This window comes from Lutra lutra, chromosome 3 (genome assembly GCF_902655055.1).
Source record: "Lutra lutra chromosome 3, mLutLut1.2, whole genome shotgun sequence".
Lineage (NCBI taxonomy): Eukaryota > Metazoa > Chordata > Mammalia > Carnivora > Mustelidae > Lutra > Lutra lutra.
This window is the reverse complement of record NC_062280.1, coordinates 200,062,480-200,089,433: the sequence shown is the minus strand read 5'-3', so window position 1 is coordinate 200,089,433 and position 26,954 is coordinate 200,062,480. Positions and strand designations below refer to the sequence as shown.

The 26,954-nt window shown below is 56.9% G+C and overlaps 1 protein-coding gene and 1 long non-coding RNA gene across 4 annotated transcripts in view; one reads left to right on the top strand and one right to left on the bottom strand.

Moving 5' to 3' along the window:
• The window catches only part of LOC125094847 (sperm acrosome-associated protein 7-like), a 24,934-nt gene extending 12,226 nt beyond the window's left edge, over positions 1–12,708 (bottom strand). The window contains exons 1-5 of one of the 3 annotated variants that reach the window (XM_047720436.1): positions 12,096–12,307; positions 8,756–8,815; positions 4,319–4,420; positions 3,341–3,448; positions 1,169–1,237 (exon numbers count right to left, since the gene is read on the bottom strand). In XM_047720436.1, coding sequence (XP_047576392.1) covers positions 1,169–1,237; positions 3,341–3,448; positions 4,319–4,420; positions 8,756–8,815; positions 12,096–12,183 — 427 coding nt within the window. In that variant the 5' untranslated portion in view covers positions 12,184–12,307. Of the gene's footprint in view, positions 1–1,168; positions 1,238–3,340; positions 3,449–4,318; positions 4,421–8,755; positions 8,816–12,095; positions 12,308–12,557 lie in introns of those variants that run through there. The other 2 variants (XM_047720439.1, XM_047720437.1) reach the window with 2 other exon arrangements.
• Positions 12,360–26,954, top strand: LOC125094848 (uncharacterized). Its single transcript, XR_007125721.1, has 4 exons — positions 12,360–12,642; positions 24,276–24,409; positions 24,787–24,904; positions 25,930–26,954. It is a non-coding gene; the product is annotated as an uncharacterized LOC125094848 (long non-coding RNA).

Here is a 26,954-nt window from a genome sequence, read left to right as displayed (position 1 = left end):
AAAAAAAGCATAAAGAAAGAAATATTAATGACAAAGGCAGAAATTAATGAAGAGCAGACTGGAAATACAGTGAAGTTAGTTAATATGTCAATACCCTAGAATTTGGGAAAAAATTAATAGACAAGCTACTTGTTGACCAGTTAGGAAGGAAAAGAAGAGCATATATTTATAAAATTAGAAATGACAAGGGGGAATCGCAGTGGGAAAAAGTGATACCTTTAAGATAATGAGATGGTTTAGATATGTCCATGGAAATATGTTCGAGGAACACAGAAGAAATGGATTCTCTAGGGAAATAAGAGTTTGCTAAAATCGCTTCTCCTAGAAGAAACAGAAAAAGTTACTAAGGAACTACCTGAGAAAAAACACCAGAAGGAGATGGTTTCACAGGGCATTTCTAAAAAATCTGAAAGGACCATCTGGTTTCAATGCTCTAAATCTCCAAAGAGATTCCAACAGGGAGGAAAAACACTTAAATTCTTTATTGTGAAGGAGGTGTAACATTGACATTTCAACCTGATAAAGATAGGACAAACAACTGCAGACTAATACTACTTATGAACTGTATTGGGGCTCAAAAATACTAAATAAAACATTGACAAACAGAATCCAAAATAATCAACATGAACAAGTGAGGTTTATTCTAGGAATGCAAGGTTGGTTCAATATTGGAAAATCCATTCATACATCATTCACGTTGACAGGCCTAAAGAAAAAAACATTGAGTATTGCCAAAGAATGAAAAAGAGTGTGACAAAATATTAAAAAATGGATGGATACTTTCTTTAGATGTTAAAATATGCATGCCTTTGTTCTAGGGCCAGAAACTTATTTATTGGCTAAATACTAGGGGTATTTTAGCTAAGATCATGAACAAGGCACGGAAACGCACTAACTCTGATACTTGTGACTGCTATCTTCGAAATAGGAGCCAATGCAATTAGATAAGAGAAACCAATGAGATGCCTAAACATTGGTAAAGAAGAAGAAAATTCTATGTGTACATGATAATGCAGTATATTTGGAAAACTCTATAGAAGCAATGATTAACTGAACATTCTCACTCATCACCCACCAGGCAGACGACAGGCCTATCCCGAGTCTCCCCCGCACACAGGCAGGGTTGTTCCCAAGTCGCCGTTACTGTTCTTACAAAGTCTGTGCTTACCGCCAGAAAACTGGGACTCGCCAAAACCCTCAGGACCGCCGATCTGATAACTCTCATCAATGCTGGGTTCTTTGATGATGAACATGGAAAAAACAGGTGGACATTGTTTTGGTTACATGCTTATGAACACTTGGACCCATACTTTATTTTAATACTTTAAGTGGAAATGCCAATATCATTTTCAAGCTTAATCTAAAAATGTGGTCTGGAAAGTTATCACTCAGGCATCGAGTCCGATGTCATCTGTTAGGAAGGAATATTCACTCGTTCGCTGCCCCAGCCGCCCAGTTGTGAGGATTTACATCCCCGACGACTTGCAAACACATGTGCCCCAGGATGTTCCTGGAAACTTTGTGTGTAACTGTGGAAACAACACATGGAAGCACGTAGAAGGACTGCGCGAGGGCGGGAGCCATGGTCCACATGCACTGGGAGTACAAAGGGGCTACAAGACCAGATACCATTGCTGAGACGGGTGCGGAGTGACTCTCAGCGAGCAGCGTGCAGGGAACAGGGCAGAGGCTGGAAATTTGTGGTGAGCACCTTCATCTAACGAGGGAGGAGGACAGGAGTGTATGGTTAGCTCCTCATTTCTGCCAAAGGGACTTGGGGACTTGCGGGGTTGGTCTCCTGGGGATGCATACTGTGGTGGGCAACTCGTAGCTTCTGGTATGTACCTTTTTCTATTGTGATGACTTTTAAAACCACGCTAAGGCTCACATATTCAAATACAAATATCAAAAATCAACAGCATGAGGAAACCAAAAAATGATGCCAATAGTAGCAGTGAGCTCAGACAGAGGCACAGAGAACGGGCAGGAGGAAAGACCCAGTCTAGGTGACCTTGAAACTGCGTTTGGCTAGTGACAAAGAACTCACGAGCACCCTTCTCCTATCAGTGGATCTGACTTTTCCCGGCTGCGGCTGCGGGTAGCAGAGTCTATGCCTCCAGGACGAAGCCAGGGCTTCAATTGTTGTGGAAAATGGGAGCCGTATTTTTAACAGAAAGTGGCAAAGGAGGAGGACGGAGACCTGGGGGAACCCTGTGATACTGGGTGGGATCAGGGCATTGGCTTGAAGCCGTGGTTTTACGTAGAGAAAGGAGGAGGGCGACAGTTCAGTGGAACTGTGTGTGTGTGTGTGTGTCTGTGCGCGTGCCCGTGTGCATATGCCTGTGTGTTTGGGTGTGTGTGCCTCTGTGTGCCTCTGTGTGCGTGCGCGTCTGCGTGTCCGCGTGTCTCCGTGTGGTCACTTATTTCCTGGCCCTGCCTGCGGAGGGGGCCTGGCAGCGACGGCCTCCTCCCTGTCTGCCTGGCTCCCAGGTCTTCGTTTCTAAGTTCTGTTCTCTGGGAAAGGAGATCAGACTCCGGAGCCGGGGCAGGGGAAGGGCTAGAGGCCGAGAACACCTCAAGGGGCCAGAAAGGAGGGACGGTTTCAAGAGAAGGGCGTGGCCACGGGACACAAGTGGCAAGTGGGCAGAGCCCCCAGAGCACATGCGGGTGAGCGGATGAGGAAGGAGCACGGGACGAGTGAGTAAATATGGGACTAGCCCTTCCTCAGGGCAGCAGTCCCTATAAATAAACACAGGCAGAGTGAAAGGAGCTGAGAGATGCCATTAGACAAGGTCCTGCCTCGGGGCCCAGCGCAGAGCAGGCGTCCTGTGACCTACGTAGGCGACCTTTCCTCTGCGCCATCTTTAGGGTAAAGGAAAGATCTGTCATCCCGTGGCGCCCATTGGAGCCTTGGCAGACTGGAATTCATGTCAGCCACCTCGGCTGTTGGAGGGACGCTCTCCCCCACTCCTGGGGGCCTCCCTGGCTGGGGGGAGGCACTGGCTCTCCCCACCCACCGCGCCCAGGAGGGACACTGACCTAGCTGAACTGGGAGGGGCGGGAAGTGTGGCAGCCCTTCCTGCAGACGGCCACCTGCCTGCGGGGACATCCCTGTCTTCCTCCCCCAGGCCCTGCTTTGCCAGGGCCAGGGCCACGGGCAGGGGTGGGGGCTGGACAGAGAAGGGAAGTCTGCCCGCCGGGGTGGGGGGTGGAGAGCAGCCTCCCTCTCTGGCCACACTGTCACCCTCCACGACAGGGCTGTCTCCATCGGCCTCTGCCTGGCTCCTCCGTCCTCCCACTGGGTTCTCGACGCAAGCAGGGGTTACGGGGTTGCATTTACCATTATTGAAAATTTTGTCTTCACTGCCAAGAGACAACTGTGGGTTATCGGAGAGTCCATGGTAACTCTGAGGAGCACCAACTTGGAAATTCTCGTCCAGGATGGGATCTGCAAGGAAGAACACGGAAGAAAGAAGGAAACGAGTTTTGCTTGCGTGCCTACGGGCGTTCCGGTCCACACTGAGGCGCAGGGACTGCCGGAGGCCTGGTCAGGTTCTACTGAAAACGTGCGGTGGCAAGTTCGCACGTGAGGGAGTCTGGCCTCGTCTGACCTCCTTGCCCTCAGCCGGGGGCCTCGGCGGTGTCGGGCGACGCCGTGCTGGGAACTGGGGTTTACATCGAGGCACGACTTCAAGGCAGGGCTGACCTCTCCTGCTGCTAATGTAGTTCGTGCACAGCGCGTGGATTCGGATACCGGCTCCGCCCCCGCCCGGTGTCGCCCCGACACTCGCCTTGGTTCTCAGCGAGCTGGTTCTCGGGTCTAGGTGCCTTCCGGACACCGCGAAGCTGCCCTTGGGAAGAGCACGTTCTTTATCTTGGCTCACTACCCGCCGGGTGGCCCTGGGTTGGTGCTTCAGACCCTAGTTTCATCCCCCGTGGAACGGGGTCAGGCTCGCCGCCCACCCTCTCAGCAGGCTTAGGTCCGCGTCCGTGTGCCGACGGGTGGGAGCTCCTGTTTCCGTGCGCCCCGGGAGCCCGCGTTGGCTAGACCCCATTCGCAGCCCGAGCACAAGACCTTGCTTGCGTGTGCACCCCAGAGACCACCCCAATGTAGGGGGAACTCGTCTCTGCCAGCCCAGGCCTCTCAGTCTCAGGAAGGTTCTAGAAATGGTTTGGGACAACTGTGTCTTTCTCATTTTCATTTGCTTTTGCCCCAGAAGTAGCTGGCCTTCAAGAACATGGAATGATGGGATCGTGCCTTTACCCCCACGAACCCAGGAATATACGCAGTTATAGGTTCAAAAAAATGTATACTTGCTTTTTTCCGTGAACGGTTTTGTTGGTAATGTTGATGGTGTCCTTTGCTTTCCAGCCATTGATGATTTATTTGGGTCCAACATCTCTTGGACTAGAATTTCATCTTGGGAAAAGCACACAAAGTCATGTTAAAGCCAGCGGTACAGGACAATACACTTTTGCTCTACACGGACCTAAGGCCTCCTGTGAAGCCGGGACTGGAAACAGGGACTCAAGGAGCACCGTGCACACGGGTTTGGCTTTCTGCAGAACCTTGTCTGGGTGGGAGACCACTGCCTTCAGCAGTTTCTGAAACCCGAGACACCCCAGATACCCTGGAAGAATAAACAGGGCCCCCCAAACGCACCATGCTAGAAGCCTGGCCCCGGGTGCAGTCCTACTTCTCGCTCCCCCGGGCATTCCGTCCCCTCTGAGACTTTCCCCGGGCCATCCCCGTGTGAGCGTGGTGTCCTTCCTGATTTCTGTAGGACGCAGCATTGCTTTCTCCCTTGAGCCTTGCTGACCTCTCCCAGGAAGCTTTTAACAAAAGAGCACCGGACTTTGCCCGACAAGGGGGACCCGTCTCTCTCTGCTTTCACTGGACCGTGTTCCAATCAGCTTTCTCCCGGACCCTGTTTTCTCGTCTGCAGCATGGGCCTGTGTTTATCTCCTCAGGCAAGGAGGTTCACACAGAGCAGTGTACGCGGAAAGCACTTAGCACTGTTGGGGACCATCAAAGCTAAATGCAAAGGAGAAGGGGGCAGTGGCCAGTCGCCCCATCTCTGCAGGCTGGTGGGCGCCCTGACCAGCTGGTCCACGCACCGAGACGAGCCCCCCCGCAGGAGGACCACCTTGCCCTGGTTTGCCCAGACTTCCCTGGTTCAGTGGGCAAGTGCCACATCCTGGGAGCCCTGAGGTCAGGGCAAAGCACATGGCTGTCCACCCTGGCTCTGGGTCATGGGGGAGACATGACTTCCGGGGAAGAAGACCTCAAGTGTCACTGGAGACAGAGACTCTGCCGGCAGGCATGGGGCGATGCTCTCGTGTAGCTCTGGGGCCTTCTTCCCCCATAGCCTCACCTTCCTCCTCCTCCCCCCAACCCAGACCCTGAAATGGGCCCCAGGGCCACGTGGGCTCCGCAGCTGGGCAGGGCGTGTGACGGGCTCTGAGAAGCACTTGGCTTCTCCAGGCAAAGACAGTGGGTGTCTCTACCCGCCACCTTCCTTCTTCCTGCCCTGGGAGTGGCCACCATTCTGGAGCGGCAGGCACTGTCCATGACCGTAAGTCATGAGCTCAGGAGGTGGCCAAGTTGACTTTGGGGACATGGCTTGACGCCCCTGAGCTCCTGGGGACACAGGAGCGCCACCCCTGCATGGTGGAGGTGCCGCTCGGCTCCCCTTGAGAGGCCAGGGGCATTCTTCACTGCTGCCCTCTCTGGTTACACCTGCTTCGTCCTTCAGAAGAGCTTGGCCACTCTTCTGGGCCAGTTATTATGCAGAAGAACCAATGTGAAGTCCCTAAAATCATGGTGTCTAGTTAGATTTTGGGTCACAGAGAAGAGTGGGTGTTCATGGGACTAACGAAGAATTATTGAGCCCTGTGTACCAGAAACTTTCCAGGTGCCCAGGAGTCAGGGATGGCCCAGCCCTGGCCCCTGATCTCTGTCCTGAGCAAACCAGCCCTGTGTGAGGGGCAGGACTCTATACGTGTGACCATTCACCGCACCTTCCAGAGCACCCACCAGGGGCTGGGGTTAAGGGGGCCCGAGGCAGGGGGTGCACTGGCAGGGACAGGAGGCAACTGAACGGCCCACTCAGTGCTCCTGGAACCAGTCCACCTTGGGAAGGAGGCTGCAGTGGCCTCCCTGGGACATGTAATACCTATTGGCCGCGGACGTCCCGGGAGGTCCTCAGAGCAGCTGTGACAGCCCAGCTGCCACAGGACAAACCCCATGTGTGGGCAGTGTCTGTTCTCGGCGCCAAGAGGAGCCCGAGGGCAGCCGCCTTCACACCACTTCCCGAGCAGGCGGTAGGCAGGCCCAGCGGAAGGTTCCAACAGCCCCCAGGACCCCTGCATCTAATTGTAGCAAAAACCTTCCGGGAGCCCCGACAGGTTGTACAAGTGAGAAAACTGTCTCCAGGCTATGTCTAATTTCTTATGGTCACATTTACTTTCCTGGAAAATGAGATATTGAATATACAAACGGACAATGAAAAGATCTACATAAAGGTAACACCAGCCCACCAGGTCGAGAAGTCGCGGCTGCGGGAAGGTGACCGAGGTCTCCAGCAGCAATCCTGGAAGTCAGACCCCCCCCTCCCAACCCCGGGGCCACCTGCTCCTGCTGGCTGGGATGTGATCCGTCACGGCCGCTTCCCCAACTCTTGTCCTGTGTCCAGGGACCAACCAGAGAAAGCCCGAGGTGCTTCCCTGACCCTCCCACGGGAATTGCTTCTGGTGAGCTGCCCGGTGTCCCAGCCAGCGCCTACATCAGGGACCCCCTCCCCAAGCCGTCCCCAGCCAGCCTCTCTGTCAGGGATCCCCCCAGGCTGTCCCTGGCTAGCGCCTATGTTCGGGACCCCCTCCCTATGACATCCCCTGAGCTGCCTCTGGCCAGTGCCTACGTCAGGGTTCCCCCTTCCAAGCCATCTCCAGCCTGCAACCATGTCTCGCCCCCTCCCCCCCACTAGCCGTCCCTGTGCTGCCCTGAGCTTCCACCCACCACCGCCCCCAGCCTCTGCCCCATGCATGGGCCGGGGGCCTGGCCGACGCCCTGCAGCGGGGAGCTCTGAAGCCACAGGCTCCTCAGCTCTCGCTGGTGGATGACACGAGCCTCGGGAGACACAGATGTCCCCCTCTCACGGCTTCCCGCTCTCCCCCAGGAGAGGTGTGGGGTGGAGGCGGGGAGCAGGAGCCTCGATTCCCCTTCCGGGCTTCTGTGGATCAGCCCCACAGTGTCGTCAGAAATCCCAGTGACTCTGTCCTTTCGTTTCCCCAGGTGGTCGGGACCTTGGGTGGCCAGCCCCGGGATGGAGTGGGCACTGGTGACTCTGGTCCCGTGGGGACCGAGATGGTCAGACCCGCCGGGAAACTCAGGAATGCTGGTCAGCCCCGCTCCTGGTCCTGGAGGTGCTTCACTCCTGCCGGGCTGGTTCGCAGGACTCAGGGTTACCTCCCAGCTCCGGCTCGGGGCTCAGTTTCCCTAACCTGCACGTAGTGTTTGAAGGGTGTCTAATGCACACCTGCGCGGGGTGGGGTCCTTCATGCCCCTGGGTTCTCTCCACGCCCTGAACCACACACAGAGCCCACGTTACCATCTCATCTCATGGGTGGGCTCCGCCAAGCCTGTCCCCTTGGCTCTGTGGAGGGGCAGGGGCAGGAAGGTTCCCGAGGGCATGAGAATCCCCAGAACCTTCCAATTCAGAGACGGAACTGCTTAGGTGAGCAGCCGGTGGCCCCCCCACAGTGACCTAGGATGTTCATTCATTGACTCATTCCCTCACGTAATCTGCCCACCTGTCTGTCTGTCTGTCTGTCTACCATCTCTTTGGCAGTCAGACAGGATTTCCTGAGCCTCTGCTACACCCGCCTTGGAAATGGGACGAAGCCCAGGGTTGTGGCCGAGGCACTGCTGGGAAGTGTCCACGTCGCCCAGTGGGTGGGCGTCTGAGTTTCTAGGCCTGGAGGGCAGCCCAGCATCATGCTCCCAGGCTCCTCCTCAAGAGAGGGGATCCCCCAGTCTGCTGCCCCGAGCCCTGTGGGCAGAGGTGTCCCCAGCCCCGAGCCCCCCTCTCAGCTCAGAGGGCTTCTCTAGGCTTCACTTTCACGAAATGGAAGATGAGCGTCGGACCAGAACAGCGGGCTCTGGGGCTCCGGCCACGTGCACACACGCGGCTGCGTCTGGTCCGACGGAGATGTCCCCTGGCTGTGAAGGGCACAGCAGACTTTGAAGACTCAGTGTGATGAAACGCTGAACAGATCTCGTGAGAGCTTTCATGCTGGTTACACGTCGAAACACTAACGTCGGTAAGATGTGGCTAAATTAGTTTCACCTGTTCCTTTCTTTACGGCCACTAGGAAATGCGCAGGGACCTCTGTGGCTTGCATCGTGCTTCTTGTGAGCAGCCTTGGGAGCCCCGTGGTCCCCAGCTCGGGAGGCCTTCCGGGCAGGGCTCGATTCGGATCCGGGCATTGCTAAGAGCTCCGGCACCTCAGCCCCGCCGGCCGGTGACCTCACTTGCCGCAGTGACATCCCAAGGCCCTTCTTTGGTCCAGTGGCTTTAAATTCTACTTCTTTCTTAACTTCCTGGGAGTTTGACTCTTCACATACAAGGCTTAAATCTGTGGGCCACGGGGACTGTGATTCTGGCCCCAAACCGAAACTCACCCTCCACCTGTGCGGGGAGCCCCCCTCCCCCCTCCGATACAGACCAGACGCTGATATGAGGAGGCTCCTTACCAAACACTCGATGTATATCCTCCTGACTTTGTGAACGGGGTGGCATTTCAGTGATGGGACCTGGGGGGAAATAAATACCCTGATGGTTTAACAATTCATTGAATCTGCACAGACTTCTCTCTCCGTAGTCTCAGTTTTGGGGTCCCCGCCAGCCTGCTGCTGAGGGAAAGCCCTGCCTGGGGTTCCCAGGACCGGGCTCTCCTCTGGAAAGTGGTGAACGACGCGGCTGTGTTTGGAGGGACAAGCCCTGAGCTGGGACTCCTGCCCCCTTGGAGAGTGCTCACGGGCACCGTCCCTCAGAAGGGAAAGTCGTCCTGGCTCCAAGGATGACGCCCTTGCAGGGGATCCGAGGACAGCTGACAAAGAGGGACATGCATGTCCTTTTGTGAAAAGCACACCGTTGCCTCCTCTCTGGCTCCAGTAGCAGGTGCTTGGGGAGACCCGGGGATAGGAATCTGGGGAACTGGGAGTGCGGACTGCTGTTCCCTCTGGGGTTCCCTGGTGGGGAGGGGTCCCAGACACACCGGCCACCCGCTCTCCCCCCCCCCCCCCCCCCCCCCCCCCCCCGTCGTCAGCAGAGCAAGTCCAGGTGGTCTGTCTACAGGGAAGACGCGGGGTCTCGTGGGGGAGACGGCCGGGCCAGCCGCGGGCTTCCGTGGGATCCCTGGACCCCGACCTGCCGCCTTCCCGGCCTTGCGGGCCCAAACCCGCTGTGCTGGGGACCCGGAGGTGTGCGGTGGCTGATGCCCGTCTCCCCGCTGTGGCGGCACTGGCCAGGGGCTCCCTCCCACTCTTCTGGCTCAGAGCAGGGCTGCCCCGGTCCCTGTCCTCCACTCGAGGTCAAGGTCAGCCTCTCATCAGGCCTCGAGGTCGCGGAGGCTCCCAGAGGGGAGAGGGCAGCCCCGGGACCGCCGCAGGCCCGGCTGCGCGGACGGAGCGTGCACGCGCCTGGAGACGCTCGGGTTCCAACAGCAAACCAGTGACGACGCTGATTTTCAAATGGGTTTAATGACGGACAATCTGCATACCAATGGACTCATCTGCGCGCGGAGGGCTCGGAACAATGCAGGAAATGTCTGTGAGAAGGTCTGCGCTGAGATGACAATCGCTTCGCAGTGTGCTGACCTTCCGCAACGCGGCAAAGAAGTACGGTTCTCTTTGGATGAGGCATTAATGAGTCATTAAGAATGGGTACAGCTGCGTCTGCAAGCACTTTGTTAAAAATATTCTTTTCATTTTGTGTCTGTCCCGTAATTATAAGGGAGGCTTTGTGCGAGTCAGCCAGTGAGCGTGTGCAGAAAAATATTTATGTTTTGTAATATCCGCACGGTTTCTGAAGTGCGTTGTCGCCGGTGGCTGCTGGGCTGTGGTTCGCCTGTCGTCACCCCGACCGGCGGTGTCTGGGCTTCGAACCCCCGGTGCCGGAGCTACCAGGATCCGTTGACCACTCTTCCTCCCTGTTTGCACAGTGTCCATCCCGGCCAGCGGGGAAGGGCTCCCTGTGGACCTCCGTGGTCGTGCTCGGTTAATTCTTGGGGCAAACGAGGCAAACCAGGCCCGCGGCTGCCGCCCCCGTCTCTCCCCGGGGTCAGGCTGAGCCGTGTGGCCGCCGGCAGCGGTATCCGCGGACACGGTAACCCCCGGAGGCACGAGCGGCGACAACTACCTCCGTTTTGGCCTCAAACCGTCTAACTGACGAAGAGCTTCTTTCCGGCTCATCTCCTCTCTGAGGCAAGCATCGCAGAGAGCAGAGCGTCCTCCGATGGGAGCCGACGCTGGCCCCTCAAGGGTGAGGCCTGCCCGGAGCCGGCCGGACCCCGCCCAGGACGGACCCCGCGACAGGGACCCGCCTGACCTTTCCGCCCACCTGCCCGCACTGGCCTCTGGTCCCGTTTCCTCCTAGAAACCGCGAGCGTTTTCGGCCGTCGGAGCTGGTCTCTGAGCGGCTGGTCCGCGGTCCCCCCGGGGTCGTCCCCACCACTGTCCCCGCCTGCGGACCTGGTCCTGCGTGGGGCCACTGTGCCCCGGCTGCGAGCCGGAGGAGCCCCAGGGCTGGCTGTTGTAGACGACGGAGGGACGACGGCCCTCACTGGTCTTCTGAGCCGGGGAAGGCCCTGGTGGTCACCTGGGGGCTCCCCGGCCCGATGGGAGGGCAGGTCTGGGAGGGGACAGGCCGCCTGCGGCTGCCGCGGGCGCTCCGTCCGCCCGCACTGAGGGCTGTTCCTGGGGACGCGGGCTCGCGACAGTCGTGGGACGCTCGGCCCCACCCCCGTCACAGACCGTTCCGCACCCACGGCCGCACGAAGGACGCCTCAAAACTCCGTTTCCATAAGGAATGGAAGCTGGGAGCAATCGTGTCTTCCCAGACCGCCTGCCTTCTCACCCCGGCCCGGCCAGCTGGCCCGTCCCCTCGGGTCACTGTGGGCGCGGCAAGGGCGGGAGGGGGAGTGCTGTGCGGGGCTCGGGGTCAGCACCCCTGCTCCTGCTCCCAGGGGTGTCTCTGCTCCCAGGAGAGCAGCACTGACCCCCGCAGGACGCTCCAGGGCCCAGGTGTCCACCTCTAGGAGCTGGGGCTGAGGACTGTCCCGTCCCCTTTCCTTCTGTCTTTGGGGACCTCCGAAGAAGGTGAACGAGGAAGCGGGTGGCCAGAGCAATGAGCTTCCTGGCGGGAAGGGGGGTCACGGGGCACCCCCTTTCCTGCCACCCTTTGTCCTCATGTCCTGTGAGTCGCAGTGTCCCCATCGGTCCTGGCCTCCCGCGCTGCGGTCACCCTCCACGCAGAAGGGGCCAGGATGGAAGCACTGGAGCTAGGGGTGTGGGGGGACCTGCTCGGGGGGTGACTGGAAACCGTCCCCAGCAAGGGCCTCTGGGGCGGCGGGGACTGAATCCGGCTGGGGCAGCGGCGGCGAAGGTTGCTGCTGTTTTGTCCGCGTGTGAAGGACGCTGGGAAGTGCAGGAAAACCGCCTTCCCTGCGCCAGCAGCGGTGCGCGGCCCGTGGCGGCCTCCACACTCCTGGGAGAAGCAGTCTCGTGTGTGCGGAAAGTGCAGGACACCCCCCGCGTGTCACGGGGACCGGGCTGGGCTTCTCTCGGCTCCTCCTGCACTTTGGGTAAATGAGACATTTCCCGTAATGAAAACGGTCGCGCACGCCCCTCCTACGGAGTTCTGGATCAACAAGGCTTCCAGGATGGAAACCTGTTCCACACGCTCCATCCTCCCCCAGAAACAGATGAGGAGGTAGACCAGGAATCCCAAGGACCCGAGGGACAAGCTGTGGTGGCCGGATTCAGCCCCCAGAAGCCAGCATTTCTACCGCTGCGACAATACGCTGTGACCAACCTGAAGTCATGTTGATGGGTTGGAGCCTGGCTTCTCGCCAGCAGGACAGCAGCAGGACGAACAGGGTCACTCCTCTGCTCCCTGCCATGTTCCCTCCAGCCAAGGAGGAAGACCTTCCCCTAAGACCCTCAGCTTGGTCTCCGGGAGACCGTGGAATGTCCGGGGACCTGTGACGTCACCGCAGGAAGTGACCCGGGTCCTGTCCTCTGTGTGGGGAGGGTCGTGTCTGGGACCTGTGACATCACCGCAGGAAGTGACCCGGGTCCTGTCCTCTGTGTGGGGTGGAGTCCGGGGACCTGGACTGAGAAGAAGCCAGGATTCTGGCTACGGCAATAGGGTGACAGAGGGTACCCTCCCTGCCTGGTCTGGACCTTGCCTGACCTGCGGACCTCGAAGCACGGAGGGTGGGATAATCGTCAAGACTCCAAGGGCAAGCAGCCGAACCCACCGAAATCAGCTTACGTGAAAAGAGGTTCCTTGGAAGGAGAGCTGGTTGGTTACATGGCATGTGCTGGAGCCCCCAGTCCCAGGGGTCTGGGAAGAGCAGGTGTGACACTCCCGCTGTCTCCCCGCACCCCTGCTACCCCTCCCTCCTTCTCAGACTCAGCCCTGCTCTCTCACTGTGGGTGGACTTTGATCACAAGACGGGAGCTCATTCCCTCCGTCAGTACCAGTGAGGTACTGGTACTTCCTACAGGAAGCACCCAGTTGGCTGGCCTCAAGCCCGTCCCATGTAGGACTGAGGCCTGTCCCCACTTCAGAGTAGGGTCGTTGGTCTGCCCAGCCAGTGCACTGGTGTGGACAGGGTGAGGTCCCGGTGGGGGGGGTCATACACATGAGACAACCACCATGCCTCCTCGAACCTGGCAATGACCGTAAGGATGACATGTGCCCCGGGCATGTCTCGGTGTTCTCATTGCCGGAACAGGCACCGACCACAGCTCTCGCTGTTTTCCTCCTGATGGACGTCGAGGAAGCCGTCTGCCTTGAGGAGGGATCGTGGTGGACACTGAGAACGTCTGTGGTGCCCATCCCACACGTGAGCTCGGCTTACGTTTGCAGGTGGCCCGGTGGTCTTCATGTCCCACTGGAGTTCATTGGTGATGCGTGGTCTGATGACATGGACCGTGGTCTGGACTTGGGCCATTCAGGTGTGGACTTGGCACAGGGCGGAGAATCAAAATGGAGAGCAGCAGCATGAATGACGGTAAACTCTCACTTGCCGTCAGGGAGCCGTCCAGGTAGTTACACAACCCCTCCAACCACCGGCCCTCAACGGCCTGGTTCTGCTCCATAACTTCCTCCACACGACCACCCAGAGAACGAGGTGGCACCTGTGGAAGGAAGTTCCCAGCATTTCCCTGGAAGGGTGTGGGAGGCCAAGCCGGGGAGACCCGAACACTCACTTATAATAGTGTACACTTACTGGGGTGCCTGGGGGGCTCAGCCAGTCAGGCAGCTGCCTTTTGCTCAGGTCATGATCTCAGGGTCCTTGGATCGAGTCCTAAGTCAGGGTCCCTGCCCAGCGGGGAGTCTGCTTCTCCCTCTCCCTCTGCTGTTTTGTGCTCTCTTCTCTCTGACAAGTGAATAAATAAAAATTAAAAAAAAAACCCATATATTAATAATCTAACCTGTTCTGGAGGTGAGAAGTCTACAATGGGTCTCACTGGGCTAAAACCGCGGTGGCTGGCAGCAGGGTGTGCCTCCTGGGAGTGCTCTAGAACCTCTTTCCTTACTCTCCCAGCTTCCAGAAGGTCCCCCACATCCTCAAAGCCTGTCCTGTCTCTGGTTCTCTCTTTTATATGGATGGTTGGGTTTGCACTGGCCTCTGTGATTGTTGATTTCACGTGTCAACTTGGCTGGGCCACGTTGCCTAGTTATGTGGTCAAACATTATCCTAGATTCTTCTGTGTGTTGGGATTTATGTTCAAACTGGTGGACTTGGAGTGAAGCAGATTGTTCTCTGTAATGTGGGTGGGCCTCATCCAATCAGTTGAAGGCCTGATTAGAGCAAAGGCACTGATCTCCCTTAAGTGGGAGGGGCCTCTTCCAGCAGATGGCCTTCAGATGTGAATGGCAACACCACTCCCACCTGGGTCCCCAGCCTGCCCCTGCTCTGCAGATCCGAGACATGCCAGCCTCCACAATCCTGGGAGCCAAGTTCTTGAGATAAATCTGTCTCTCTATCCACCACCTATTGGCTCTGTTTCTTTGGAGAAACCAAATGCAGGACCACGTGGGTAGTCCAGGGCAATCTCTCCGTCTAAATTCAGATGATTAGCAAGCTTCCTTCCGTCTACAGCCACAGCTGCCCTCTGCCAGCGAACACAAGACGCTCACAGGTTCTGCAGGTTCTGGGCCTGGGTGTACAGACACATCTCTGTGGGACTATTATTCCGCCGAAAACAATGTCTTTTGCACATTTCTGACTGGATTGCTTGTTCTTTTACTGTCGAATTTTGAGAGTTCTTCGTACGTTTATTCTAAATATGAGGACTTTGTTCAATATTCGATGCGCAAAACATTCCTCCCGGTCCACAGCCCGTCTTTCATCTTCCCTACAGGTCTTTTGTAGAGCAACATTTCTTTTTAATTTTGCTGATCCAGTGTGTAGAGGCTGCTGCTAGGCGACAGGCCTGAGCAGTGGAAATCTGAGTGAAGCAGAAGGGCCCAGAGTGCCCGCCGGGCTGACGCAAACAGGCCCATGAAGTGACCCACCTGGAAAAAGCCACCAGCCCTGGCTGACCCATGGGCTATGTACAGCCAGCCACAGTTCCTAAGATTAGCCAAGAATCCCATACTTCCTCGGTCTCCGGTGTAAGCCTGTAATGGGAGCATCTGTCAATTGCCTGTGGCAGACGGTCTCTCCCTTGCCGCCCTGCCCGCCACTCCGTTCCCATGCACCCAAGAAGCTTCTGCTCCATTGTCCTGTCCTGAGTGAGTCCCACCGGTCTCAGCTAACCGGGCGCCCCCCACAGCACACTGTTTTCCCCCACTGACCACGCCCTCGGTGTCATATCCCCTCAGCAAGCCTCAGGTCCCGAAGATTTAACTTATCTTCTAAAAATTTTATGTTTATAACCTATAATTATTGTCTGTAATCCATATGGATTTTAGGATAATATTGTTTATATCTGAAGAAAAGTTTTGCTGGGATTTTGATGGGAATTATGTTAATTATGTATGTCAGTCTGGGGCATTGTCCAACAGTTTTCTGCGAGAATCAATGTGATCATGTGACTCCTTCCTCGCTAGCGTGCCGATGGGGTCAGTACAATGTGGAGTGTCTCTTGGCTTATGTTTTTTTTTTTCCTCCATGATGCTTTTCTGTTTACTCCATTCTGCTATAGAGTCCACCTTGTGAGTTTTTTAAAAATCTTCAGACACAGTATTTTTTAGTTCTAAAATAGCCATTTGGGGCACCTGGGTGGCTCAGTGGGTTCAAGCCTCTGCCTTCAGCTCAGGTCATGATCTCAGGGTCCTGGGATCGAGTCCCGCATCGGGCTCTGCTCGGCGGGGAGCCTGCTTCCTCCAATCTCTCTGCCTGCTTCTCTGCCTCCTTGTGATCTCTGTCTGTCAAATAAATAAATAAAATCTTTAAAAAAAATAGCCATTTGGTTTTCCTATTTTCTGTTTATTTGCTGAAACCCTGTCTTCATGGAGACTTCCTATTTTCACTTGTGTTGATTCCTGCGGATGAGTGTGATCTCACTGCTTTGAAACCCTCACCAGACAGTTCTAACACCTGTGTGACTTCGGTGTTGGGTGTGCTCACGTGTGAGCTTCTCGTGCTGCACTTTCTCTCCCTGCTCCCATGTGACCCGTGGTCTCTGATGGACACCTGGTCGGTGCGTGCCTCATGGTGTAAGACTCTGGGTCTCATTTGGACCTTGTCCTTTGCCGGCTGGCCTCTGACACTGCTCCAGGTTCACCATCACATCAACGGGCTTGGGGGAGGAGGGGTGAGGTGAGCAGAGTCCGGCTTCCCTGCTCAGCCTCCTGCACCATTGCCTGGGCTGGGCGGTGGTACAGTAGCCTAGTGAGGGGGCAAGGCAAGGCTCCCCACTCAACTTTGGCTGGTGGCTGGGGACAGGGTGACTTTTTTTCTGTGGTGTTTGGCTGGACTAGAGCCGTTACAGTGTTAATGCCTGTAGTATGAGGCCCCCTCCCCCTCCCCGTGTCGCTATCATTTGTTTAGAGGGAGTGGGGATTCTCATCTGGGTCTGTGGTATTTCTGTGTGCCGGCATCTCTAGCCGGACCCACTGGGGTTCACAAGACAACCAAAGAAGCTAGGGGCTTCACTGCCAGGCTGTTCCTCGGGTCTTGAGGCCCCTTGTCCTCTGCCTTCTCTCCGTCTTCTAGAGAATTCTCGCATTTGTTTGATGCATGATGTCAATGGGTTTCACTGTGCTTCGTGAGAAGAGTAGGGGAGAGGATGTCTGCTCCAATAGTCCCCATTGGGAGTCCCTGGTGCTCTCCTGGAAAACACTGGGGCCCACGGCCAGCATGGTTAAGCTGTGGAGACGTGGTGTGTATGGGATTAATAGGCCGACTCAGCTGCTAGCTTAGCCCCTTCCTGCCTGGCAACCTCAGACAAGTCACTTAGACGGAGCCTCCTCCTCAGCTGCCACAGAATCCTGCCAGGACAGGCGTTCTATGGTCTGAGTCCTTTATCCCCTCCTAGTGCCTCCTCGCCCCTGCTCACTGGGCTGAATCCGGTCCCCGGGGCCCTCTCTGCCCCACCTGGCTGTGTCCAGCCCTGTCCCTCCTTCAGTGGCTCTCTGACCCCCTCATCGACGTCCTGTCTCTGCTCGCGGCTGCTGTGTGGCTTCTGCACACTCACATGGTCCCAGGCTGGACTCCCTGCTGGCCGGATCTGGACAGGTGGGGTTGGCAGGATTTGGGGGTTCTGGGAGGGAAGAGGCACCCTCGGGCACAGAACAAACCCCGCTGGGGTCTTCGGTGGGGGGGACAGAAAGCCCCAGGGTCGAGGAGGGAGCTGTGGCCTGCCCTGGTTTCCAACCTCTGCTCCCAGAAAAGTGGAGTAGGGGGAGAATGGGATGTTTACGTCCACTGGGAGGCCCGGGGGTCAGCGGGAGGAGGTGACCCTGAGTCTGTCTGCATGTCGCCAGGCGCCCCAACCAAATGGAGTTTTCGAAGCCCCTCTACAGTTGTTTTCACTTACGAAAATATCCCGGAGACCCGTAATTTGGCAATATACATATAACCCATTGTTTCGAAACCAGAAGTCGCGCTGGCTGCTGTAATGTAAACTGTTCTCCCAATGAAGGAATTAAAGGAACGTAATTGGAGAAGTATACAAACAGTGATTAATACGCCGCCTCTTGCAAAGACACGTTCCAGCGTGTGATCTGCCTGCACGGGCGTGTGCTGTCGGTGCTTAATCAGGCGTGTGAATGTATTCAGGTGTTCGAGCGCTATTAGCTGGGCCGGGCTCGGTTATTTGCGGAGCTGTTTGTGTTACGTTGTTGCTGGCTCGCGGGGCCTCCCTTCCCTGCTCCTCTCTCCGGTCTCTGCAATCTGCGTGATTGTCTTCTTACTTTTGTCTTCAGATCGCTTTAAATAGAACGACGGGCTGTGTCAGAAGCCCAGGGCTCTGGGGCCCCGCAGATCTGCTGGGGGGCATGTGCCCCAACGGTGGCACCTTCCTCTTGCACGGAGGCCACCGTGGGGGGTGGCAGTGGCCCTTCCTCCTGGGCGGACCAGGCTGAGGCCTTGTTCACACAGGCTCGGGCCCCGGGGGCGCTCACAGAACCTCAACGGGCGGCGGCGAGAGCTCTGCGTCTCGGGTGCCTCGACGGGGAGTCCCAAGGGTGGGCCACAAAAGTGAGACGCCGCAGGGAAGGTTTGCCCAGCTCAGGGCGTCCCTCAGAGCCCCTCTCTGATCACTTCTTTCTTTCGTTCCTTCATCTCCCTTGTTTCCTCGCAGACTGTGTTTCCGGGAGGAATCCCGAGTCTCGCGGCTTTGGCCACCTGGTGGAGATGCTGCGAGCGGGGTCTGACCTAGAAAAGTCCAGCCGGTGTTTCCTGAGACCAGCTCAGTGGTTTCAGGCTCTGTCCCGTTGGACTCAGTCAGTCTCTGGATCTCAAATGAGAAACCCGATGGTGCTTTGTGACGTTGTCTTGTCAAAAGCGAATATGCGGGACAGAACGCAGTGTTGTTGAAGGACAAGGGATCGCCTTATCACTCACTCGTGCTAGGAAGGCTGTGCCGGACCGCCACGCAAAGTCCAGCTGACACGCAGGGTTTCAGTCTCTCATCTTAAAAGAGCATCACCCGGAGGGACGAGCAGGGAGACGGGCCAGAGAGGCCGCGAAGTCGGGCACCAGCCACGCTCTTGTGAGCTCCGACCTTCTCGGTCACGGCTGGGAGCGGGCGCTGGAGACGTGTCTCGGGTGCTCCTCGTGGGGTGAAGTGTGACCGGGACTTGAAACCAGAAATCCCGAATGTCCGGATCACGTGACTGTCATTCAGCTTCTAAAACCGCGACTTCAAACGAAGCCAGTCTGCGTGGGGTGCGGGTGCCCAGAACTCCTTTCTGCGGCTCGATCGCGCCGGCCCTCGCTGCGGCCGACAGACCCAGGCAGCAGCTTCTTCCTGGCACACTTGGGAAGTTGTGGTGACGGCGGCGGCGCTTCGGATCCCCGAAGGAGCAGAGCTGAGCGGGGCGTGCTCTGGGCACCACACCACCCAGGGGCCTGCTCCCTGAAAGCGGGGCGCGTGAGCTCCTGACAAAGAAGAGAAAATTGGCGCTACACCCCGTAGTTAACGTGACAACACGCGGCTAATGAGCACTTAATGACCCCCAGCCTGCTCATTTTTGTCACCCGTTTGAGGATGTCACTGTTTTATACTTAGCCCTCTGGTGTGGGATTAGCTCCGCGCTAAAGTGAATTAGTCAAGGTTCTTTAAAAATCAGAACAAAGTGCGAGGAAACGTGCAGATATGAAGGGACTGAGCCCGCGCGCCCAGAGACTGTGTAATTAACTTGAGGAACTTTTGGCTGAATGTGGGAACCGTGGTAATGTCTTATGTGGGTTTGGTAAGACCTTTGCCTTCACAGGGAACGTGCCTTTTAACCCGAAACTGTTCCTGGAGGCGTAGCAAAGGTCGTGCTCTTTGGGCGCAGCAAGGATAGTCACAGGCTTCTTGGCGGCGGTGCGGGGACCCGGCCCGGGCTCACCGGTCACGCTGTCCTGTCCACACGCTCGCACGCCGTTCTCCTCCGTCTGTTTTCACTCCTGTCTCCTCTTGCTCTGCTTCCGTGCCCCTCTTTTCTGCTCTTCACTCACGAGAGTCCAGAGAGAGACGGGATCCGTCAGCTCGGGAAAGCGCAAAGATCTCTCTCTGTGTCTCTAATGCTGCAGAGAGGAGACAACTTAGCAAACCAGGTCACGCTCACGGCTATTGTGTTTTGCAGCAAATGAGTGAAAGATGTTTTTTCTCATTGGCTGCCTTTTTGAGATGACCCTGGAGCCTGGAGGCCAGGGCTGGGTCTGTCTCCGACCCCCCCGGAATCAGTCTCCTTGCAGCAGCCACTCGCCCAAGCCTGTGCTTTGTAAGTAAGAGCTCACGCTTCTTCTAACAACACAGAGCAGGTAACAGCCCTGGAGCCAGAGGCGCAGGTGGAAGCGGAGCAGTTATCCTTGGACTTTGACGTGTTCAGGGGAGAAGCGCAGTTCCACGACGCAGCCGACCACCGAGGAAATGCCGCCTGGGGCTGCAGTTCCGAGAACGAACCATAGATGTCGACACAGTACGCAGCTCCTTAAACCCACACAGGCCCAGGTTGTTTCCTTACTGGCTCCCGTGGCTGAATTTTCACCATTAGAGACTTCTTCCTTTGCTTGAAATACTATGTTATTGGGGGGGTACCATTTAAGAATTAAATACTTTTGGAAGGGATAACATGTTAGTAACTCAGCAGCCACAGACACCCAAGAGCTAATTAATTTAGGAAATGGCTTCAGGGAGTGCGGTAAGTCATGGTCAGTCGGAAGGAGGGGAGCAGGGCGGACCAGTGCCCACCTGCCGTGTCCTGCCGAGGAGGCTCAGGGCTCCCGGAGAGCTGGTCTGGAGGCGGGAAGGACCGGCTCCCTAAAGGTGCCCTCCGCTCAATTCTAAATGTGCACGCGGAGCTTTCTTGTGCCTCTGCCTGTTTAACTGAAAAGTCGCACAATGGAAAGTCACAGGAACACGCAGTTTTGTGGTCTCCTGAGCCGGGAGGCGAGAGGAAGTGGTCAGGCTGTGGCCGGGACCCCTCTGTGTCCGTTTGGAATTGAACACTCAGAACCCAAATTTTCCACTTCTGCTAGCCAGCCGCTCTCGGGGGTGGACGGGCCAGCCTTGCAGGTCCATCTGATGGTCCTCGCAGCAGAGCTGCTCGTGAACATCCTCATTACGTGAGTACCTGAGACGGGGGGACAGCTGCTCGGGGGCTCCGGGTGGCCCGGAGTTCAATGCAAAGTTGTGTTGCACAAAGACATCTCAACAATAATGGGCCCTTCAGTTTTGATTTCCTTTCTATTGATTTATGTTAGGAACATTTACTTCCAAACCTCGGAGATGGCTGACACGGTCATTCGATTGTGGTTTTGTAGTGAAGGAGCCATTAAAACAGTGGAGGGGAGGGTCATACAACGTCCACTGGGCAGAGGAATCGGGGCTAATTCTATTCCGAGATCAAACTCGTGCCAAACCCGAGCAGGTCACGGGCAGGGCTGCGGCTAGAGGGTAGAGCCCTGGACGGTGCGCACGTGTAGGAGAACGTACCCCAGCCTCTGCTCATGCAGCAGCTGCACAGCCCGGGCCGCGTCCTCGTGTGCGCGGTGGAGGGCCACGTTCGGGTGACGGTGTCCCGAAACGCTGTCCTCATCTGCTGCAAGACAAACACCAACCAACCGTTCCATTTGCACGTCTCTTTGAACTTTTGTTTGAAATCACGGAGTCCAGTTTTCCAAATGAATTTTGAAAGCCACTTCCCGAGCTCAGGAGTCGCAGTGGCCCGGCAGCAGAGTGACAGACTCTGCGTCTCACAGAAGCATTGCCCAGTCCCTGGGGGGAAGGACACTGCGGAAAGGACGCCCCCCAAAGGACAGAAAACCTTGACTTAGCAGAATGAACCGTATCTACATGAGTAAAAACCTGAACTATCTTATAATTTTTTTTACTTTGAAAGTTTCTGAATTTCATTTCACTTGAAGAGAGTGAAACCGCATCCAGGTTCGGTCTTGTTAGGGTTTTATTTTATTTATTAAAAGATTATTTACTTATTTGAGATGGGGGAGAGCGAGCGAGTGGGAGGGGCACATGCAGAGGGAGCAGCAGAGGGAGAAGCAGGGTCCCCACGGAGCAGAGAGCCTGACTGGGGCTCACTCCCAGGACCCTGAGATCATGACCTGAGCCGAAGGCAGACACTTCACCGGCTGAGCCCCCCAGGGGCCCCACGTAATTCAGTGTACGTGAGGTCATAATACAAGTCTGACGCCGAGAACGGACACTGATGGAGAAAGGAAGAGTGGGCCGGGGAAGCCAGGGAGTGAAGGGGTGGAGAGTGGGCGGGAGCCAGGAGGAGACGGCCACTGGAGAGGCGGGCAGAGCCCCGCCCAGAGTTTCCCTCCTTTTCTCCACCTGCACCTGCCTGAGGACCCCTCTCCCGGCACATTAATCTCGACCACACAGCTGTGTAGGTGCTCGGGAGTAGAAACTCGGTTTGCTTCCCGGACCCCGAGGACCCAACCCCCACCGCTCCAGGCTGCACCTCTGTGGCCATTTCATTTCCCTACAGACCCGGGGCCCTCCTCCTCCTCCTCTGTAGCCCCAGCACCCTGCACCCCTGTGCCCACCCGCCCCTTCTGCTCCAGCCCCGCAGCCCCCTCCCGCGCTGCGCCCATCTTCCCCACGGCTCACTGCATCTGTGGGTGTGGGAAGAGGTGGGGCGGGCACGTCAGGAGCCGGACCGCCAAGGTCAGATTGTCTGTGAGCTCAGGCAAGAGTTTGGGTTCCCTGTGCCTTGGTTTCCCCATCTGTACAGTGGGACCCCTAGCGCCTGCAGCCCTGGTCCCGCAGGACAAGAGGGTTAAGTGCAGCCCACGTCTGGCCCAGACGCCGTCCACTCCCTGCAGCCTTCCCGTCGGCTTTCCGTGCTCTGTGACCGCTCCGTCCACGCAAGTCTGACTGGAAACCCCTTTCTCTACCCTCCTCAACCTGTTCTTTCCCTCTCCTTCTGTTTTACGTTGCTGCCCACTGATTTGTCTTCTGAAAGCGTTTTAAGACTTTCTCTTCTTCTGACAACCGGGTCCAGGAGCCACCTCATTGTGCCGTTCAAGCCTGGGGCCCGGCAAGGTCCCCCGGCCCCTCGTGAGTGTCTGCGCGAGAGGAAGCCGATGGGAGTTTCTGAGGAGAAGTACCCTCGAGAGGGGAGGCGAATACGAGTTTCTGAAATTACTTGGTCATCTTGTGGCTGAAAACAATGGATGTTTTGGGGGTGAAGCCACGAGACCGATGCCTCCTCTCAAACGGCCGCTGGCTGCCGTGGGCGTCTCCCTGAAAGCCCGACAGGCTCCGCAGCTCCAAGGACGAGAGCCTCCGCGCTGGCCGTGCTCCCCGGCCTCCGAGAGCTGCTTGTTCCGAGACGCCGCGGCTCGTATTGAGACAAAGTTCCGGCTCTTTACCGTCTTTGTGTGGTCAGGTCAGAGCACGGAAACGCTGATGGCTCCTAGCAGCTCCTCCGCACGGGTGTCCACAAACACTGGTCGGCCTGCTGGCCTCAGCCGGCGGTGATCGCCAGCCGTCGGAAGCCCGCGTGTTGCCCGCCGAGGGAACAGCTATCCCGCCGCACGCGCGGTCCGTGAGCCGGTGACTGCCGCGTGCTCCGAGGCAAGGCTCCCGGGCCGCCGTGCCCACCTCCGCCGTGTTTTACAACGAACCTGCTACAACCACCCTTTACCTGGACGGTCGTCGCCCCTACGACAACGGACCCACACACCCGAAAAACAGCGTTATGTTTAACGTTACTAGAGGAAATTAATCAAGATAAACTATGATAGAAGGACATTGACTGATACTCGCGTATACGTGATTCCAAGCGGAAGTCCCTGGGCGTGACGACGAGGTCGAACTCTTTCCCTGCTTTAAAAGTCTCTGAGTTTGCGGGAAGGAGAGAGTGTTCCGCTGGGCGTGGTAACACCTGACGGCTGCCGCCTGTGTTTGTGTTCACGTTACATGCGCGGAGAGAGGGCCCCGGGGTGCACCGATCCACAGATGTGTCCTGTTGGCGCACCGAGCACGGTGGCGACAGGGCTGCCAGGGGCTCGGGGCGTGACTTTCCAGACTGGTGAGCAGCTCCTGATGAAGGTCCGAAGGAAATGTACCACCTTCCCCAGATTTGCAAAGTCGCTGCCTGGGCAGGTGCGCCCAGGGCTTTCCAGAGGCGAGTGTTCCCTGAAGGCCCCTGTGTTGGTGCGGTATCGTGCTGTGGCCGGTCCCGCAGCAGCTGCCCTGCCCCCAACACTGCTTCAGGTTCCCAAGGTAGTTTGCAAGGGCTGTGGGGTTTTGAGCTATTATAACTGATTTTTGAATAATACATGAGACTTGAGTAACTCCATGCATTTTCTGGACATGAAGGGACAGGCTCAGAGAGACCACGAGGCAGAGAGTGTCCAGCCCTCCCGGTACCCAAGCTTGGGCCCAGACGAGCCAGGAGGGCACCTTCCAACAACCCCAGTATCAGTTCTTCCCGATGTCGAGTGAGGGGTTCTAGGAGCCCCCAGCTGAGCCCGTCTACCCAGGACTTGGAGGTCATAGTACATTGTTGATTTAAGCCATACGGTTCGGGTGGTTTGCTGGCCCGCGCTACTAACTGAGCATAAGGTCTGTGGTGCAGGCATGGCGTAGATGTTGTGGCCGACACGAGGAAACAGTGTTTGTAGGGGCTCATCCAGCTGGAGCAGGTAAGCAAAGCTCACACCAGAACAGCTGCGAGAGCCTCACACAGCCAGACAGAGCCACGCACAACCATGAGCAGCCATGCACGACCAGGGAAAACACCGGAACATAGATTTGGATTGCCTGCGGCTTGCGAACCACATACAAGCATGCTGTCCCCTCCTAGATGGGAGATGGTTCCAGACCATAACAGTTCCTAATTATATTCTAGAACGTACGTGCTGGAAGAGGTTTTCTAGAGCTCCTCATTGGCAAAGGAGAAGGCTGAGGCTATTTCAGCCCTCGTGGTCTGTTGCCTCGCAGCTGGCAGAACGGGAGCTGGGGTGCGGCTCCTTCCTCTGGATGGTGAGTGTCCTGGGGTGGCCGGGGCAACGTGCTCGCCGCTCTTTGAGGGGACCAGAGTCAGAGCCATGGGTGCTCTGTGGGCCAGAGCCACGGTGTGCAGATGTGGGGCGCTTGCACCCGGGCCAGCCCTCTGGGGAGCCTGGGTCCCACTCTTGGGAGAACTTGAAGCCAGCAACACCCATTGGTGCCCGCTCTGGCCAGTGGATGGGGGCTCGGGGTGGTTCCTTGGTTCCTGTAGGACGTGGGGGCCAGAGTGAGTCAGTTCATGGGGAAGGTTGTAGGACTCCTGAGCCCACAGGAGGGGGCATCAGGAGCAAGGGAAGCCGCAAAGATTTTACTTAAAAAATCCAGACCTTCCTCCAATTTGTTCTCCCAAGGGGCCTCAGGCGAACATTGCCCTGAATTCAGCCAAGCTGGAGGACAGAAGCAGAGTGAGGACGCGCTACAGAGAAAACAACCTCAACGCTACTCGCCTTACACGACCAGCTCAGGCAGGTGCTTTTCGGTGAAGACTTTCTTGATCTCTGTAGACAGAAGTGATTGTTCCAATCTCTGATTTTAAAAACCGACACGGTACCGTGCACGTCACAGTGTGTGTACGAAGGAGGCCAACGAGCCGGTGCGGCCTCTGACCGCCATCCGTGGGCCCAGGTGTGCTTGCTTGAGCCCCACATCTCTGCTTCGCGGCCGACGTGTCGGCTCCCCAGCTTGGCGGCGGCCGGGGAACCCACACCGCTGGCAGGCTGTGGGCTCATGAGGACCCCGGCCCGCAGGACATCACCTTTGTCCTTCTTGGGCAGCACACGAACGCGGGCGAACGCTGCACCCACAGAGCCCTCCTGGAGGGCAGGCGCCGTCCCAGCCTCTCTGCAGTTGGCACGGTTCCCAGGGGCCGTGGCTCATGTCCCGTAGTCATTACACATGCATGTGGGTCACCTTTGTGCTCACTATGTGTGGGTTTTGTTTCAGGATCAGGCCCCAGTTCTCCGTACCCACAGCCTCGGGCTTGCTGCCGTCTGTGCACAGCCGACCGTCACTGGCTCCCACTGCACACGCGGATCCTGCTCTGCCGAGGACTGAGCACTTGTAAGCCGCAGGTGGGCAGGGCTGAGGCTGTGGCGCCCGGGTTGTGCTTCGAGGAGCAGAGTCCTTCCCCGAGTCTGCGTGGCCAAAGCTCCCTGGGAACATGAGACTCGCAGAGACACAAGAAGGAGCCTGTTGCTGCTAGGGCGGCCTCGGGGTCCCTATGCTCGGTGTTTGGGGACATGTCCGTGGGGCCGGAGATGCTCAGTGAGGTGGTGGAGTGAGGGGATGCCACGCCCCCTGCAAACTCGCACTCCAGAGAAGGGAGCCGGAGCTCTCGGTCATCAGGCCTGATCTCTGGAGAGAGACTCCAAAGTGGGATTTTTAGGTAGAATCTGTGATTTTTAAAGTACTTAGTAGTTAGGGGAAACGAGCCCTGGTGGACTGGGAGGGTTCTGATACTGGGGTGTCACTGGTGTGTCGATCTCTGCCGGCAGAAGCCCGGGAGCCACAGCAGAGAGCAGGGCAAGGGCAGGAGAGCCGGATGGTCCAGGAGCAGCACCCACTCCACGCCTGTTTCCACTGCTGCCGCTCACGGGGAGCAGTGGCCCTTCTCCACGTCCTTGTGCCACGCGACGGATGGTCTTAGGACGCACTCGCGAGGCGCTAGTCTGTCGGAAAGCTGGAATAGTGCCCATTTCCACAGCTTAAACTTTGAGGGTCCAACTTAACAAAAGGAGTCCAGCCTCCCCAAAGGAAAATGGGGGTTTCAGAGTTTATTTCTTGTTTTCGGCCCAAACAGCAGATGACAGGTGCACAGGCTGTTTTCCTGAGTTTCACGTTTTAAGTGAATAAATCAGGTTCTTTAATGATCACACGGCATAAGTTACTGATACAGACAATATTCTGACATTCTTCTCAAGGTCCTGGGAGACAACGGGACTAAAGGTGCGATGTAACACATGAGAGAGCTCTGGGCTCCTCACTTGTCCCCTGAGCCAAGACGCCGCTGCCCTGGCCGTGGGCTCCACGGCCGCCCTCGCCCCAGCTGTGGAAGACGCGACGGCGTTTCTGCCATGGAAAAGCCGGCGGCGCGGGGCGCCCGGCGGGAGAGTGTGCCGCGAGGCAGCTGCCCTGTGGCGCGGGGAAGACCACGTCCTCCTGTAACGCATCCAGGAAAAGATAATTGCATTCCGTGGAGAGAAAACACACGAGGATAGGGGTCATTTATTTAAAAAATTCCTAGTTTTGTAACATCAGGAACCGAGGGGGCGTCTGTTAAACCGTATTACCATCCACCGGCACGGTTTTGCATCCCTTCCATTGCATAAGAACTGAAGAATGCTTTTTACCGTGTCAACACTGTTTAAATAATGACATATTACCTTCAACTCCCCACCTGAGCTTCGAGTTCTCTTTTGATCAACATTCATTTGTCAGTCATTTCTACATGCAACTTCCCCTAAAATACACAGCGGATTCTGAAATAGCTGCACGGCCCTGGCGCGGCTGTCAGTAACGG